The sequence below is a fragment of the Aythya marila genome (genome assembly GCF_965140915.1).
Source record: "Aythya marila genome assembly, chromosome: 2".
Taxonomy (NCBI): domain Eukaryota; kingdom Metazoa; phylum Chordata; class Aves; order Anseriformes; family Anatidae; genus Aythya; species Aythya marila.
The window spans coordinates 119384081-119397368 of NC_139043.1; the positions used below are offsets into that span (position 1 = coordinate 119384081).

At 40.8% G+C, this 13288-nt stretch overlaps 1 protein-coding gene across 11 annotated transcripts in view; it reads right to left on the reverse strand.

Annotated features, from left to right (window-relative positions):
• ASPH (aspartate beta-hydroxylase) overlaps positions 1-12767 on the reverse strand; it is a 117962-nt gene extending 105195 nt beyond the window's left edge. For 8 of the 11 annotated variants that reach the window (XM_082752669.1, XM_082752670.1, XM_082752667.1 and 5 more), the window contains exon 1: positions 12627-12764. In XM_082752669.1, the coding sequence (XP_082608795.1) occupies positions 12627-12687 (61 nt within the window). In that variant the 5' untranslated portion in view covers positions 12688-12764. Of the gene's footprint in view, positions 1-329; positions 599-7781; positions 7847-12052; positions 12104-12626 lie in introns of those variants that run through there. The other 3 variants (XM_082752671.1, XM_082752672.1, XM_082752668.1) reach the window with 3 other exon arrangements.
• Between the last annotated feature and the right edge of the window lie 521 nt (positions 12768-13288).

Consider the following 13288-nt stretch of genomic DNA (forward strand, 5'->3'; position numbering starts at 1 on the left):
GCAAGACACTTTGCAATTTGGCATACTTCAAAAATAACTCAAGTCATATTTGCATACAAACCAGTGTCTCTTACATATTACTGTGTGTTCTACTCATGCAAAAACTAAATTATAATTAAGCATCTGCCAGAAACCCATGAGATATCTCTACTTCAGAAAACATTTAATCAAAAACAGAGGCAGTCTGTAACAGACTCTAACAGCAAAGTGACTAGAAAACACCAAGATACCACAGCAAGCTACTTATTTTGCCAATTACAGAAGTGAACATAGCCAGTATTTACAACCATGCATTTTTTTGTTTGCTCACAAAAAGGTTAGGATTGTACCTGTGTCATCAGCCATAACATTAGCGTTTGATTTCCAGACAAAATGAGCGTGTCGGTATCTCCAAAAAGTAATGCTGAAGGTAGAATAAGAAGTGATTTATCTTCACTGTAGTCTTGCAACAGGAGCAAACAAGTTGCTTAAAGCTAGCTCAGCTGGAACCCGAAACTGGACCTAAGTGAAAACTCTCCTCCAAAAATCTATTTTTAGAGCAGTTATCTTCATGAGCCAAACACTTTTCAGAACTCATATGGCAATCTAGTTCTGACGACAATCAAATTCACTTACTCCTCTTAACGGAGCATCCTGGGTAGTTGATCCTTTCCCCTCCCCTTAATCCCTAAACGTCACGCATAGCAGCGAATGAAACCAAACACGTGGTACCATAGCACTTTTGCTCCAGTATGTGCTGCCTCAGTGCCCGAGTTCTAAAGGCGTTAAATCCACCAGCACAAGCTGAAACACAAGTCTGGACACAAAGCTTGCCTGCTTGCATTTGTTAAGCTGGCCCTCACCCAAGAAACTTTCTCCATGTTGGCAATCCTCTAGCAGGCTTCCCTGATCATTTGAAACTTGCTAACCACTTTAAAAGACAGCCAATTTCTCAAAGATAGCTTTGAGTTGTCTAACAGTTACTTGAAATCAACTAGGCACATTCTTGCTAAAGAATTTTCAGATCAGAACGATTCCCCTACTGCACCTCATATTGCTTCTGGCAGACCCAAAGAAGGGATACTGACAACTTTGCCACAGCAAAGCCTGTTTCCTTGTAGTGCAACGCAGGGGAAGGTAAAACAGGCAAAATTTCTATTGTATTATTTGTTAAAAGCAGCTGAAGTGTTCATTTTCCTTTGTTCCCCCTTCCCAAAAAGGATTAATGAACTCTGAAATTCTGACAACATGCACCCTACCTTCACAATTTAAAGCTAACAAAAAATTAACGACCAGCATACTGTTTTCTTCCTAAGGGCCAGAAAAGAAGAGGAGGGAAAACAAACAAACAAACAAACAAAAAAAACACTAATACACTATTCAACATATTTACCTTTGCTGTTTTAGCAAACTATTTTTCCCCCCCCCTACTGCATTTCAAACCAAATGCAGCTCCTTTTGAGGAGGAGAAACCAACTCATCTCTCATTAACAGTAGTCCTGATGAAAGCGTTAGTACCTAGCATTTTGCCCTTCCTCCTTCACCCTTGTTTAAAAATATGTAAAGGGTTACAGGTACTTGGAAAAACATCATATACCTCCTGGGGTTTTGAGATCCAGCAACTAACTAATCCCCAAATGCAACTCCAAGTAGCTTAAGAGAGAACAAAGGTGAGAAATAACTCTCAAGTGAGTTTTCAAAGGGATGTAAAGTACATGTAGTTGATTCTATAACCAGCATATCTTAACTTTTTTTAAAGCCACACGAATACAAAAGAACACGTGCTTTAAGAAAGACCTTCTGACAACTATGTTACAGCAACATATATGATGCACAATGGAGTTATAATAAAATAGGAGAAAAAATTAAACAAAGGGGAAAAATTCTCTCAATAAATGTTGAAATCAAAATGATTCCTCTTAATAAGCTATTAAGTTCTATTATAGTATATTGCATATAAAACAATGTTTTGATAGGTTTTAGATTAGGCTTCAACTTCAACTAGGTTGCATGTGCATTTACAGATACTGTATTTCATTAGAAATGGATCTACAGAACATACAACTCTGAAGTCCACATCACATATATATATATATATATATTTTTTTTTTTTTTTTGGGGGGGGAGGGGGTGTTACTTCAGAACTAGAGTCATAGAATATCCTGAGTTGGAAGGGACCCACAAGGATCATCAAGTCCAACTCTTGGCTCCTACAGGACCACCCCAAAATCACACCATGTGCCTGAGAGCGTTGTCCAAACACTTCTTGAACTCCAGCAGCTCAGTGCTGTGACCCCTGCCCTGGGGAAGCTGTCCCAGTGCCCGACCACCCTCTGGGTGCAGAACCTTTCCCTAACCCCCAGCCTGACCCTCCCCTGTCCCAGCTCCATGCTGTTCCCTCGGGTCCTGTCACTGTCCCCAGAGAGCAGAGCTCAGCACCTGCCCCTCCGCTCCCCTGTGAGGGAGCTGCAGGCCGCCATGAGGCCTCCCCTCAGCCTGCTCTGCGCTGAACAAACCAAGGGACCTCAGCTGCTACTCATGCACCTTCCCCTCTAGACCCTTTGTAGCCACCCTTTGGGTGTTCACTGATAGTTTTATGTCCATTTTGTGCTGTAGCACCCAAAACTGCACACAGTGACAATCCCTTCCCTCGACCAGCTGGCAGTGCTGTGCCCGATGCATCCCAGGATACGGTTGTCCCTTTTGACTGCCAGGGCACACTGCTGGCTGATGTTCAGCTCACCAACAACCAGACACCCCAGGTCCCTTTCTGTGGGGCTGCTCTCCAGCCTCTCATCCCCCAGTCTGTACGCAGAGCCAGGGTTGCCCCGTCCCAGTGCAGAATCCAACACTCGCTCTTGTTAAACTTCATATTTATGGTGACTGCCCAGCTCTTTAATTTGTTAAGACCTCTCTACCCTTTACAGAGTCAGCAGCTCCTCCCAAGTTAGTGTAATACACAAACTTAATATACCTTCAAGTCCTACATCCATATATGAAAACAATAAAGAGAACTAGCCCTTAGAGCCCTGGGGAACTAGATCTAATCTGGTTGATCACTGATAAGCAGTTGCAGCACACCTTTGTCTCATTTCCTTCAAAATGAAATCAAGTATATTCTGGGACAGCTGCACAATGAATAACAGCAGAGAGTGCGAAGACTGTCTAGAAATTAATTTCAAGTGTGCACTCCTGATCTGAACAAACACATTAACATGCATATGTTGACCTTTAGCAAAGTATCCGCAGCTTTACCTTGTGACATTTAAACTGATTACAAGAACGGGTATTCCCTGAACGGCAAAAATATTCCTTCCTGAAAAGGAGGCTACAGCTAAACTTGGGAAACTCTTCAGACTCATCAAAAGGAAGAAGGACCAAAAGGCAGCACACCTGAACTAATCAGACTCATGATGAACAACATACATTAACACTTACTAGTTAATATAGTTTACACATTTCTAAATAGTGTAGTTTTAAACAGTTATAAACACACAAATTAATGCAATTTTGCTTAGTATTATCCAAGAAAAAAGATAATTGAATATTTAAAACAAAATTTGAGATTGGGATCAGCTGGGTTAACAGCACAGATTTCTTGCACATGAAGAGAAGGCTGCGTATCAGAAAGTGGTTACCAAAAACTAGATAAAGAGCTAAGTGCTAACCTCAGCAGAAAAATATATCCAAATGTAGCTTCGCAGAAGTAAAAGTTATGTCAGATGATATGCAAAATTTAATATAATCTTGGTTTAAAAAAAATGATAATAATAAAGAGCAATACTAAAAAGCGAGAGAAATAAAAATCTAAAGTAAACTACAGTAAACTACCCTACCACTAACAGAGATGAATCAGTAGCAATGAATATATAGAAAATAACTGCATGGCTGAGTACTGTTTGACATTTTTGCCAAACGACCTTATCAAATAAGATTAACAGATAAAAACAACTATTGCAAACCATTTTCAACAATAAAATGGCAATTATTTTGCAGTTTTCACTTTTTTTTTTTTTTTTAAAGGTGGGGTCCAAGTATTTTGAGTAAAAAAAAAAAAAAAAAAAGGAAGTTTACAGCACTGTCTGTTGATATTATTCTCACCCTTCATATTAAATATTTTTATGTCTCATTACTGAGAGATACCTCATGTATTTCTGTATGCATACATACATTCAAATATATAGACATATGTATATACACACCATATAATTTTTCGTGAATGTATTTTAAGATCTAGACTCAATGAGCATACATTTTGAACTTCACAGACTTAGACTGCAATACGTAACAATTACAAGTGCTATACTTAAGTAAAATTGATTTTAATCTTAAAGTTTTATTCAGTGTACCTAGGGTGGTAGTAATACATTTTTAATGGACAAATCTGAGCTTTTGATGTTCTTTTACAAAATGTATTTCAGAAATGGTGAGAGGGTTGGTGTTTTGTCTGTGGTTACTTCTAATGCTTTTAATAAATGCAATATAAACTCTTTGTAATAAAAAAAAAAAAAAAGATATATTTCTGGTATCTAAGAAATCTTCAGCACTGCAACCTTGGAAAAACATGTTTTTCTCTGATTATCTTTATCTCTGCTCTGCACGTAATATATCCTCGTCTACGTGATTGCAGATACTTGTGCATGTTATCAAAGGCCTATTTAATGAACTAAATCAGAAACCTACTAGTTACAAAAAGAGAACCAGATTGAACAGAAAATGGTATGATTTAAAGAAAACACAAAGACCAGGACTTAAAGTTGAAATAATAAATTAGTCAAATGAAAAATAATTTTGTCCCTCTGGCACCCACTTTCCAGATTTTTGCTGAAGTGTATGAGGAACTTTTATGCATTTGATCAATCCTCATATAAAACTTTAAATTCCTTATTTTTCAGTCCCTACAAGATTTGTTACAGTAAACTAACCAACTGAATGAACATTCAAAGAAAAGAATAGGATTACTAAGTCAAATTGGAGACTCAACAACTAAGCAGACTGATCAGAGATACTGATGGTAGCCTAATTTAAGAAAAAAAGCATCAAAAGCATCAAAAAGCGTGTAGAAACCTCTAGGATCAGAGTTCTTTCTGTAGGGCACCCACTGGACTGCAGGAAGGCTCCTCCCTTGCCTAGAGGCATTGCCATTGCAGCATCACTGGAACGCAGCACTTAGGCAGGATGTCAGGGAGTTGAGGCACAAAACACGGTTTTTTAGTGTGCCCGAGAATACAAGGACAAAACTTTTAGTCCTTCACGATGAAGCTGTTCATTCTTCTAGTCAAATTTTTAAGCAATGAGAACAAAAATCTGTAGGAGAGAAGCTGTGTGTAACAAAAACTGAACCCCAGTTTCTCCCCTCCTTTCCAGGTAAGACAGACAACTTTGGACCAAGCTGACCTACAGTCAAGTTCACTCTCAGCAGGCTGAAACACTGTTTCACATTGGATTGGAACAGTTTCAACTAGAAGAGTTTATACATATACACTCTCACTGCTGTTCAAGCATATCCCATAAACAAGCAGCTGCAGCACTTAAACTCAACCAAAACTTCCTCAAGGAAGAAAATTGAATTAAATGTTTTTCTGCCCTATCCCAAGTGAGAGCTCCAATTCCCAAAGCATTGCACTGAAGTAAGAAACTTCCCTGTTCTACACAGAATCAGATCTGCAGTCCGATTATCTAGAAATATGCTTCAATCAAATGCATTTTATTTTCTTTTTTTTTCATTTTATTTTCTTTATTATTATTATTTTTTTTTATCTTCCATTTAGATATAAGGGAGGACACAACACTCAGCATTATCAAAACTAACACCACTGTTGATATGAAAAAGAAATTTTTCGGTAGGTAAACCGTACCTACCAGAAGCAGATGGCACAGGATGCCTTTGGGGATGCTAAATATTTACACTTTCACATCTGCGTGCACGAGGAAGGTATTGTTATAGAAATTTAAAAGTAGAGAGGTATTCATCCATTAGCTGAGTGCTCTATTTTTGGCCTGTATACAATGGCGAAATGCATGCAGCTAATGAAAGACAGGGCATCCATACTAGCATAAACTGGAAGGATATGAGAAGACAAAAAAAAATAGACATGAAATAACAGTTAAGGATAAGCAGGATTTATTTGTTTTTACTGTAATAGCAATTATGGAGTTGATCTTAAAGAGGACAATTCCAATGGACAAAAAAAAAAAAAAAAAAAAACACAACAGTGTAAGAGACAAAAAAAACTTTTCTGTTATCTATTTACCTAATCTAAATAACTTGAATAGAAAAGTAGACCATCCCACACTACAGTATTTTTCAAAAACACTTCAGTGATTTTTCTCAAGTTTTGTTTCTACATGTATACAAGCAATATTTTATGTCCAAAAATGAATTTACAACTTTGCTCTTGCAAATGTACTTGATTCAACCTTAGTTTTCAGACTCATTTAACTGTTTCCCTATCTTTCAAGCTAACCTCCAAAATCCTATCTTTCATATCTTAAACATGAAGCCAAGGAATTCAAGGTTAAGAATACAAAACTTAGAAAGAAATATTAGTCTGTTTCAATCCAAGATCAACATAACTGAGCTGTATTTAAAACAGTGACAAGGAAACAAAATTGTTATCTGCACAACCAAAAGCAGAATTAGGTTTTAATACCCGCTACTTGATCAATCAGTTCTCTCTTCTGTAGAATTATACAATCTACCTATCCAGATTTTCTAAGTCTTCGTAGGTTGTATTTGAATAATCTAATGTTGCCAATATCCCTCCACAATTACTAGGTTAATTAAATATTTGGTTGTATTTAGGGCAGAGCAGAGTTCAGGTGAGGTAACGTGAAGAAAATACAGGAAGTATTTTGGCTCAGAATATAAAAATGCTGCAGGTGGTGACCTTTTAAAAAGTTTCTGTTACATAAAGTTGAAAATTCTCAACTTTGTATATAGCATACTGGCATAATTTTACTTTTTTTTCCCCCCTCGTTCCATTTTCCTGTCCTGTAATGTGGGTCATATGAACTTGTTTTAGTAGCTAGTCCCAATTAAGCCACAAAGGAAAGAAATCAGATGAGAAAAGATTTCTGAAAGAATCAGAAATGAGATCAGCTTTCAATTTTTCTCATGGTTTGAAGGAGTTTCAAATATAACCACATAAACCTCTAGCTGCCAAGCAAGTACCTATAACTCTGCTATGCGCAGAGTTTTCTGCTCTTGGAGGAAACAAGAAACAAAACAACAACAAAAACTTGCTGTCTGGACTTTCTTTAGTAATATCAAAAACCCAAACAAAACAGAACTGCACACACACTACTGTAAAAAGGAAAGGAATAAAGTGAGAAACATTACATTAGTAAGTAATTGTTTATTATCAATTAGCCAGAACCTCAGGAAATAAAATTACAAAGAAAATACTCAGTAGTTATCAAAATCCTTGTTTTTAAATATTTTATACTATAAGTCTCCAAACAGCATTTGTTACACTGGGTAAGTACATGCATAGTAATAGTGCAATCACATGTGAAGGATGTAGCAAAACTTCTTTAATTTAAGAGGTTTAACACAGCCGAACCACACACGTACCACAGTGTTTAAACTCAGTGTGTGTGTGTGTATATATATACGCATATATATATACATATATATATACACACACACACCCCTGCATACTTCATTTCCAGAGTGTTTTAAAGACATAACTGAGTTATGATTTGCACTTCAAAGCATATCTCAAAACTTTTCCATGCAAAGAGCTAGTCTGTAGGATGCAGTTAGGAAAAAGACAGCCGCAGGCTATCACACAGATTACCAGGTTGTGATCTTCAGCAGGGAAAAACCACTCAGGGTAAATCAGAACTTCACTGCACAAGTTCTCTACAATGAAGAATTCAATACAAGAATTAGCACAGGAACACTCCACAGGTTTCGAAGTGATTCAGAAAGGTCCAGCTGAAAAGGAATCCCCACCCTCCAGGTAATCAGAAAAGGCTCTTCCAGGTTTGAAAAACAGCAATATTGAAATTTCATCTCTTAACACACCTTGTAATTAGAGATGATCTTAACACACAGGCTTTTTATTGCTGGTAAATCTAGCTGTCTTTACTGCAGCCCTTAAACATCCAGCCACCACTTCAGCATACCTAACCCAACTGTCCACCTTCCACATCGTGGCTCCACGATGACAAACACGAAACTGCAAATTTGACTTCACCCACTCACCGTCATCCAAACTCCCCTTCCACCCAAACTCCCTCCCGTAGAGCTGTGCATTGAGCCAGTCTGGGGAAAAAAGAGCTCAGCTTTCAGCCTGAGCAGTTCCCTGTTGTGGTTGCCCTAGTACCTCACAGCTCTGCAGCCAGGTATGAGGACCCACACTCAAAAAACAGAAGTGAGGAAGGCTGCAAAGCAACCTCAGTCTAGATTAAGCTGAGCGTGAACTCTGTAAGAAGATTTAACTCCTTGATCCCCTAGTATGATCTAAATCCCTGAAGTGTCAGCCTCATCTCATTACTGGCTCTGATGGGGAGTTTGCAGATGCATTCTCAGTGACTACTGAAAACAGAAAATACACTCCAACTTCCCATCTCCCTGAGATTACTGGTGGCACTTTAATTCTCTACCTAGCATTTTAAAGAAGCTCTGTCCCCAAAAGGCTATTGAAAAGATTACCTCTCATATATATATCATTTAAACTCTTAAGTGAATACTGAGAAAGAGAAAGAAATACAAACACAGACATCCTTACAGACATAAACCACAAAGCTCCTCCATGTTTGCAAAACAGTGAATAATATCTCTTGACCCACAGTGACTTACAGGTGGATATATTAGATAACAGAGCAAGACTGAGATTTCCATCTACACTGGATCAAAAGGGGCAGAAGGCCTTTACCACATGGCAGCACCACAGGGAGGCAGTGAGGTATCTCCAGTACTCAGGAAGAAAACTCTCATGAAGAAAAAGCACTGGTGCAGGAAAAGTGCCAGGCTGTATTTGTTTTCATGTCACTCCTGGTACACTGAGGTATCAATTTTAAAACCTGGAGTAATACTTTATTTAGTGAAAGCAAAGTAAAGAAATTCAAAAAACAGGCAATATGGGCAAACGAGTCATAAAAGCAAACTGACTGTGCTCAAACAGATTGTTTTTCAATATAAAGTGACTTTGGTAGTCAGTCACCATACCTTTCAAGAGCTAATAGCCTATTGAAAGTTTCATAGAGATGGACCCCAGAGATGACAGTGTTGCATAAACAAACCCACTCAAAGCATCAGAAGAAATTATACGAAGTTCGATGGTCAAAACAGTCATTGAAAGAACTTGACCAGAAAATCAGGAAAAAAACAAACGTGACCTGTTTAGCTGATGAACTCTCTCTGCTCTTTAGATAAATTAATAAGCTAAGGAAAAGTCTCACACGGAGAAAGTACACTTACAAAACAGTCTTTACAGTAGAGATGAAATGAAATGTGAAAGTTCATGTACCTTTACAAAAGTGATATTGTTAACTAAAAAAAAAAAATAAAAGAAAAGAATATAAGCATAAAATTGCACTTGGATAAGGATATCAGGTCAACCTGAATGCATACAAAAAAAGTAAATTTACAGAAAGCTGAAAAAAAAAAAAAGAGAAAATAATGAAAGGACTACATTAATGAACTTTTGGATCTCAGTAGGTCCAAAAGATGAATGAAAGGATTTAAATGTGTTTGCATTTGGAGATATTAAAGAACTACATGGTTAAACCAGGAGAAAGTGAAATCAAACATCTTCTGAGATCTTGCAAAGGAAAGTAGGGTATGTCAGAAGGTCATCTCAATGTCAGAAGGTCATCTCCATCACTGTTAGGAGATTAAAGGCACTCTATTGAAGTAACAGTGGAGTTCTTTGACTTAAAGCTGTGTAACAGCCTCAGAACTAGCCAAGGTAGGAATCTGTTTTGTAACATGTATAAAAAAAATACAGCTGTCTGCAGACAGAGATAATGCCTTGGGTCGGAAATGTGGTTTCTGTACAGTGCCTAGCTTACTGGAGAACTACTCTCCCATTTAAGGTCTCCTGCAGCTCTCACACTAAATTTCTTAAATAACTTTTACGGAGGGCATAGACTTCTTACATTTTGGCTGCCAGCTGCCAAAATTGAAATGGCACGAGCTAGAGGGATGCTTTCAGTTTTTAATCACAACTGCCACAGGGAATATTTTCCCACCTTCTTTCAGAGACTGCTCTAAGCAGCCACTAGAGAAGCTTAATACTACTAAAGCAGTGGCAAAGTAACTAAGGCTAGGAAACGTCTGGATGCTATCTGAAAAGAAAGTAAAGGAATTAAAAAAAGGGTGTGGATATATATGGGTCATGTTTCTGTTCAAGCACTGAGCAGGTCTATTGCATGTAAACATATTTCACAAACCGCCTAAACAGGTACAGAATATAAAATTCGTATTACACCATTATATAAACCAGCATTGCAGAAGTGACACATCAGAAATTGCATTTTCAGTTTTAACGTCAAACAAACCTCCCTCCATTCAAACACAGCTACAACTAGAAAGAAAACAGACAGCAAGCATGCACAACTCTATCATCAGTGAGAATTACATTTAAATACTTGCTTGCATACTATAAAAGACACCGACATTGCCCCATGAAATCAGATGCCTTATCATCAGTACTCTTACTTCCACAGATAAACGTGGCTTATAGTCATGAAGACTTTTTCCATCTGTCTGTATTTTAGAAGTAGTTACATTGCTGATCCTCAGTCTTGCTGGAAGGCCTCTCCATAACCATGTGCTAATGCCCCAGACATTTCCAAGTTTCCTGCCTCATGAAATCTGAGGCAGTTAATTCACGACCAGGTGATACGCATTTGTTCCTATACCAAAATTGTTCCTCACCTAATGAAGCTTTAAACAATATTTCAGCAACTATTTGTTACTTCATTTAGCTGTTTAAAACTGATTTTCTTCCTTTTGAGAGGCCATAGTTTGAACAGTGAATTCTGTAATTTAATGAGAGGAAGATAACTGTCCAGCAGAGATAATAACAAACACGTTTCCCTCTAGTATCCCCATACTGTCAGATTTTCACCTGTTTTTTTGCTTCCATTCTCCAAATACAATCATTGGTACATACAACTCTGGAAAATTTCTTTTCTCAAAGAAAATCCCACAAATAGGAGTAGAAAGCTTAAAAGCAAATAGATTTTTTCTGTTCTTGTTAGGACTGACATAGAGCTGGACAGTTTTTAGTATATGACTTTTGAAGGTAAGGGGTAGAGTTCTATTTCTTAAGAACATTCGGTTGCACTTCTGGTATTTCAATGCAACTGGAATCAGTTACAGAAACACTACAGCTAGTACTGTATCAGACATTACCTGTCAGATTGCTGTGAATATTTGTCAATGGGGAAACCTAAAAGCAGGCTGCTGTGTTCAGATTCAGGCACTGCCTTCAGCACAGCAACCGTGAGATGCACCATGAAGTTCGTGGTTTCAGAACTATGAGCAATGCCTTGGCAAGAGGCCAAGACCTCTCCCATGAACTGCTGCAGGAGTGAATATACTACAGGGCAACCAGAAGCTGCCTCAAAGCTGAGGTTTTTCCATGCCTCACACCTCAAAATTATTTCCTCCTCTCGCTTTCACATCCCCCAGCTGTGGGATGCTCACCGGCTGCTGTGAAGATCCCACACCTCCAGCTCTTCCTGTATTCACACAGGGGTCAGTCATCATCCCGTACTTCTTGCTGCAGCTACAGCTACGAAAACGGCACCAGCTCCACGCCATGACTTCTACACTTGTCCAAGAGATTTAACTAGGAGTTAAACTAGCAAGCCACGTGTCTGAATTAAAGAGGCTACATCTCAGGAGAGAGCCTAACACATTACTCGTAGTTCTTCACCCCCTGGTAGATAACAGTAAATACAGAGGGGCCATGCAATTGAATTGCACAAACCACAGAGCTTTTAATACAAAAAAATGCGACTTTACACAGGCTGAAAATAAAAACCCACAGAACGCTTTAACACTTAAGAGATTTAATTTCCTGACAAAGCTATTTTAAAAACGTTGACCAACCTTGAAAGTGATATTGAAAACAGCAGCAGGGCCGCTTGAATCTTTGCAGCGTGAATAAATTACACACGGACGGGATGCACGTGCTTAACACATTGCCGCTGCCTCTGGTTTCAGCTCGCTTAGCGCTGGGGGATGGCCAGCGGGGAAGCACAGCCCAGGGAAGCGGATCAGTCTGCCACATACGCCACAAGCTGAAAAAGGGTTAAAACCACAACCACCCACCCCAGCGAGCCCTGCGATACCACCTCGTTTTCACTTAAACTGCTCGTGGCTGTAACCTTTTTCAACCATTTTATAGGATGGGCAAGCTAACCCCACCTGGCTCGCCCTTTATTACTGCTGCAGGCGCTACCTGAGCGCCACCACCACGCTCCATCCCCGAGGCTCTGCTGACCCGCAGCCTCCCATGGGGTCGCGTCCTTGGCTCGCAGCCCCGTGTGGCCGCGCAGGGACCCCGGCAGCGCCCCGACACCCACACGGGGATGCTCTGCCCTGCCCAAACCACCGACACGCGGTGTGTGCGTTACCGGGCTGCCCCCGTGAGCCCCGGATCGCCGTCCCCACCCCCGCTCACCTCGCCTGGGGCCGGGGCTGGGGGTGCCGCCGGTTCCCCTGGAGCTCCTGCGGGAGGCCATGGCGGGTAGGCAGGCGGCGCGGAGCGGCGGCAGGAGGAGTCCGGAGCCACCGCCCCCTCCTCCCTGCCTGAGGCAGCGCCCCGCGGCCCCCCGCGGCACGGCGCCTAGCCCCGCCCCCCCGCCGGCAGGCAACCAATGGGAGAGCGCGCAGGGGAAGGAGGCGCGGCAAGGCCCGGCGCCCATTGGCTGGGAGGGGAAAAGGAGGGGAGGGGCGGCGGAGTGCGGGGTGCGCGCGTGTCCGCCGCGCTCGCCGCTGCCGGCGGCTTTGAACGTGGCAACATGGAAGCGGGCGGGCGCCTCTCGCGAGGCTTCGCGAGGGGATGGGGCGGGAGGCGCTGAGGGGCCGCGGCATGGCGGCAGCCCCGGCGCTGAGGGTAATCGTGCGCTGCCCATTCCAGCCCTGTCCTGCCCTAAAGATGCTGGTTTTGGGGCTTTCTGCACGGCATCGGTGTGGGGAGGAAGGGGGCAGAGGTGGTGCTGCCTTGTGCTTTGTTCGAGCCTCGGTAGCGGACCCCGGTGTCCGTTAAACGCCCGAGTTGTGGCAAAAAGCTCGTTAAGCCTCTCAGGTAGCGCCTCACAGTTCGGCCTACGTGATGTACAC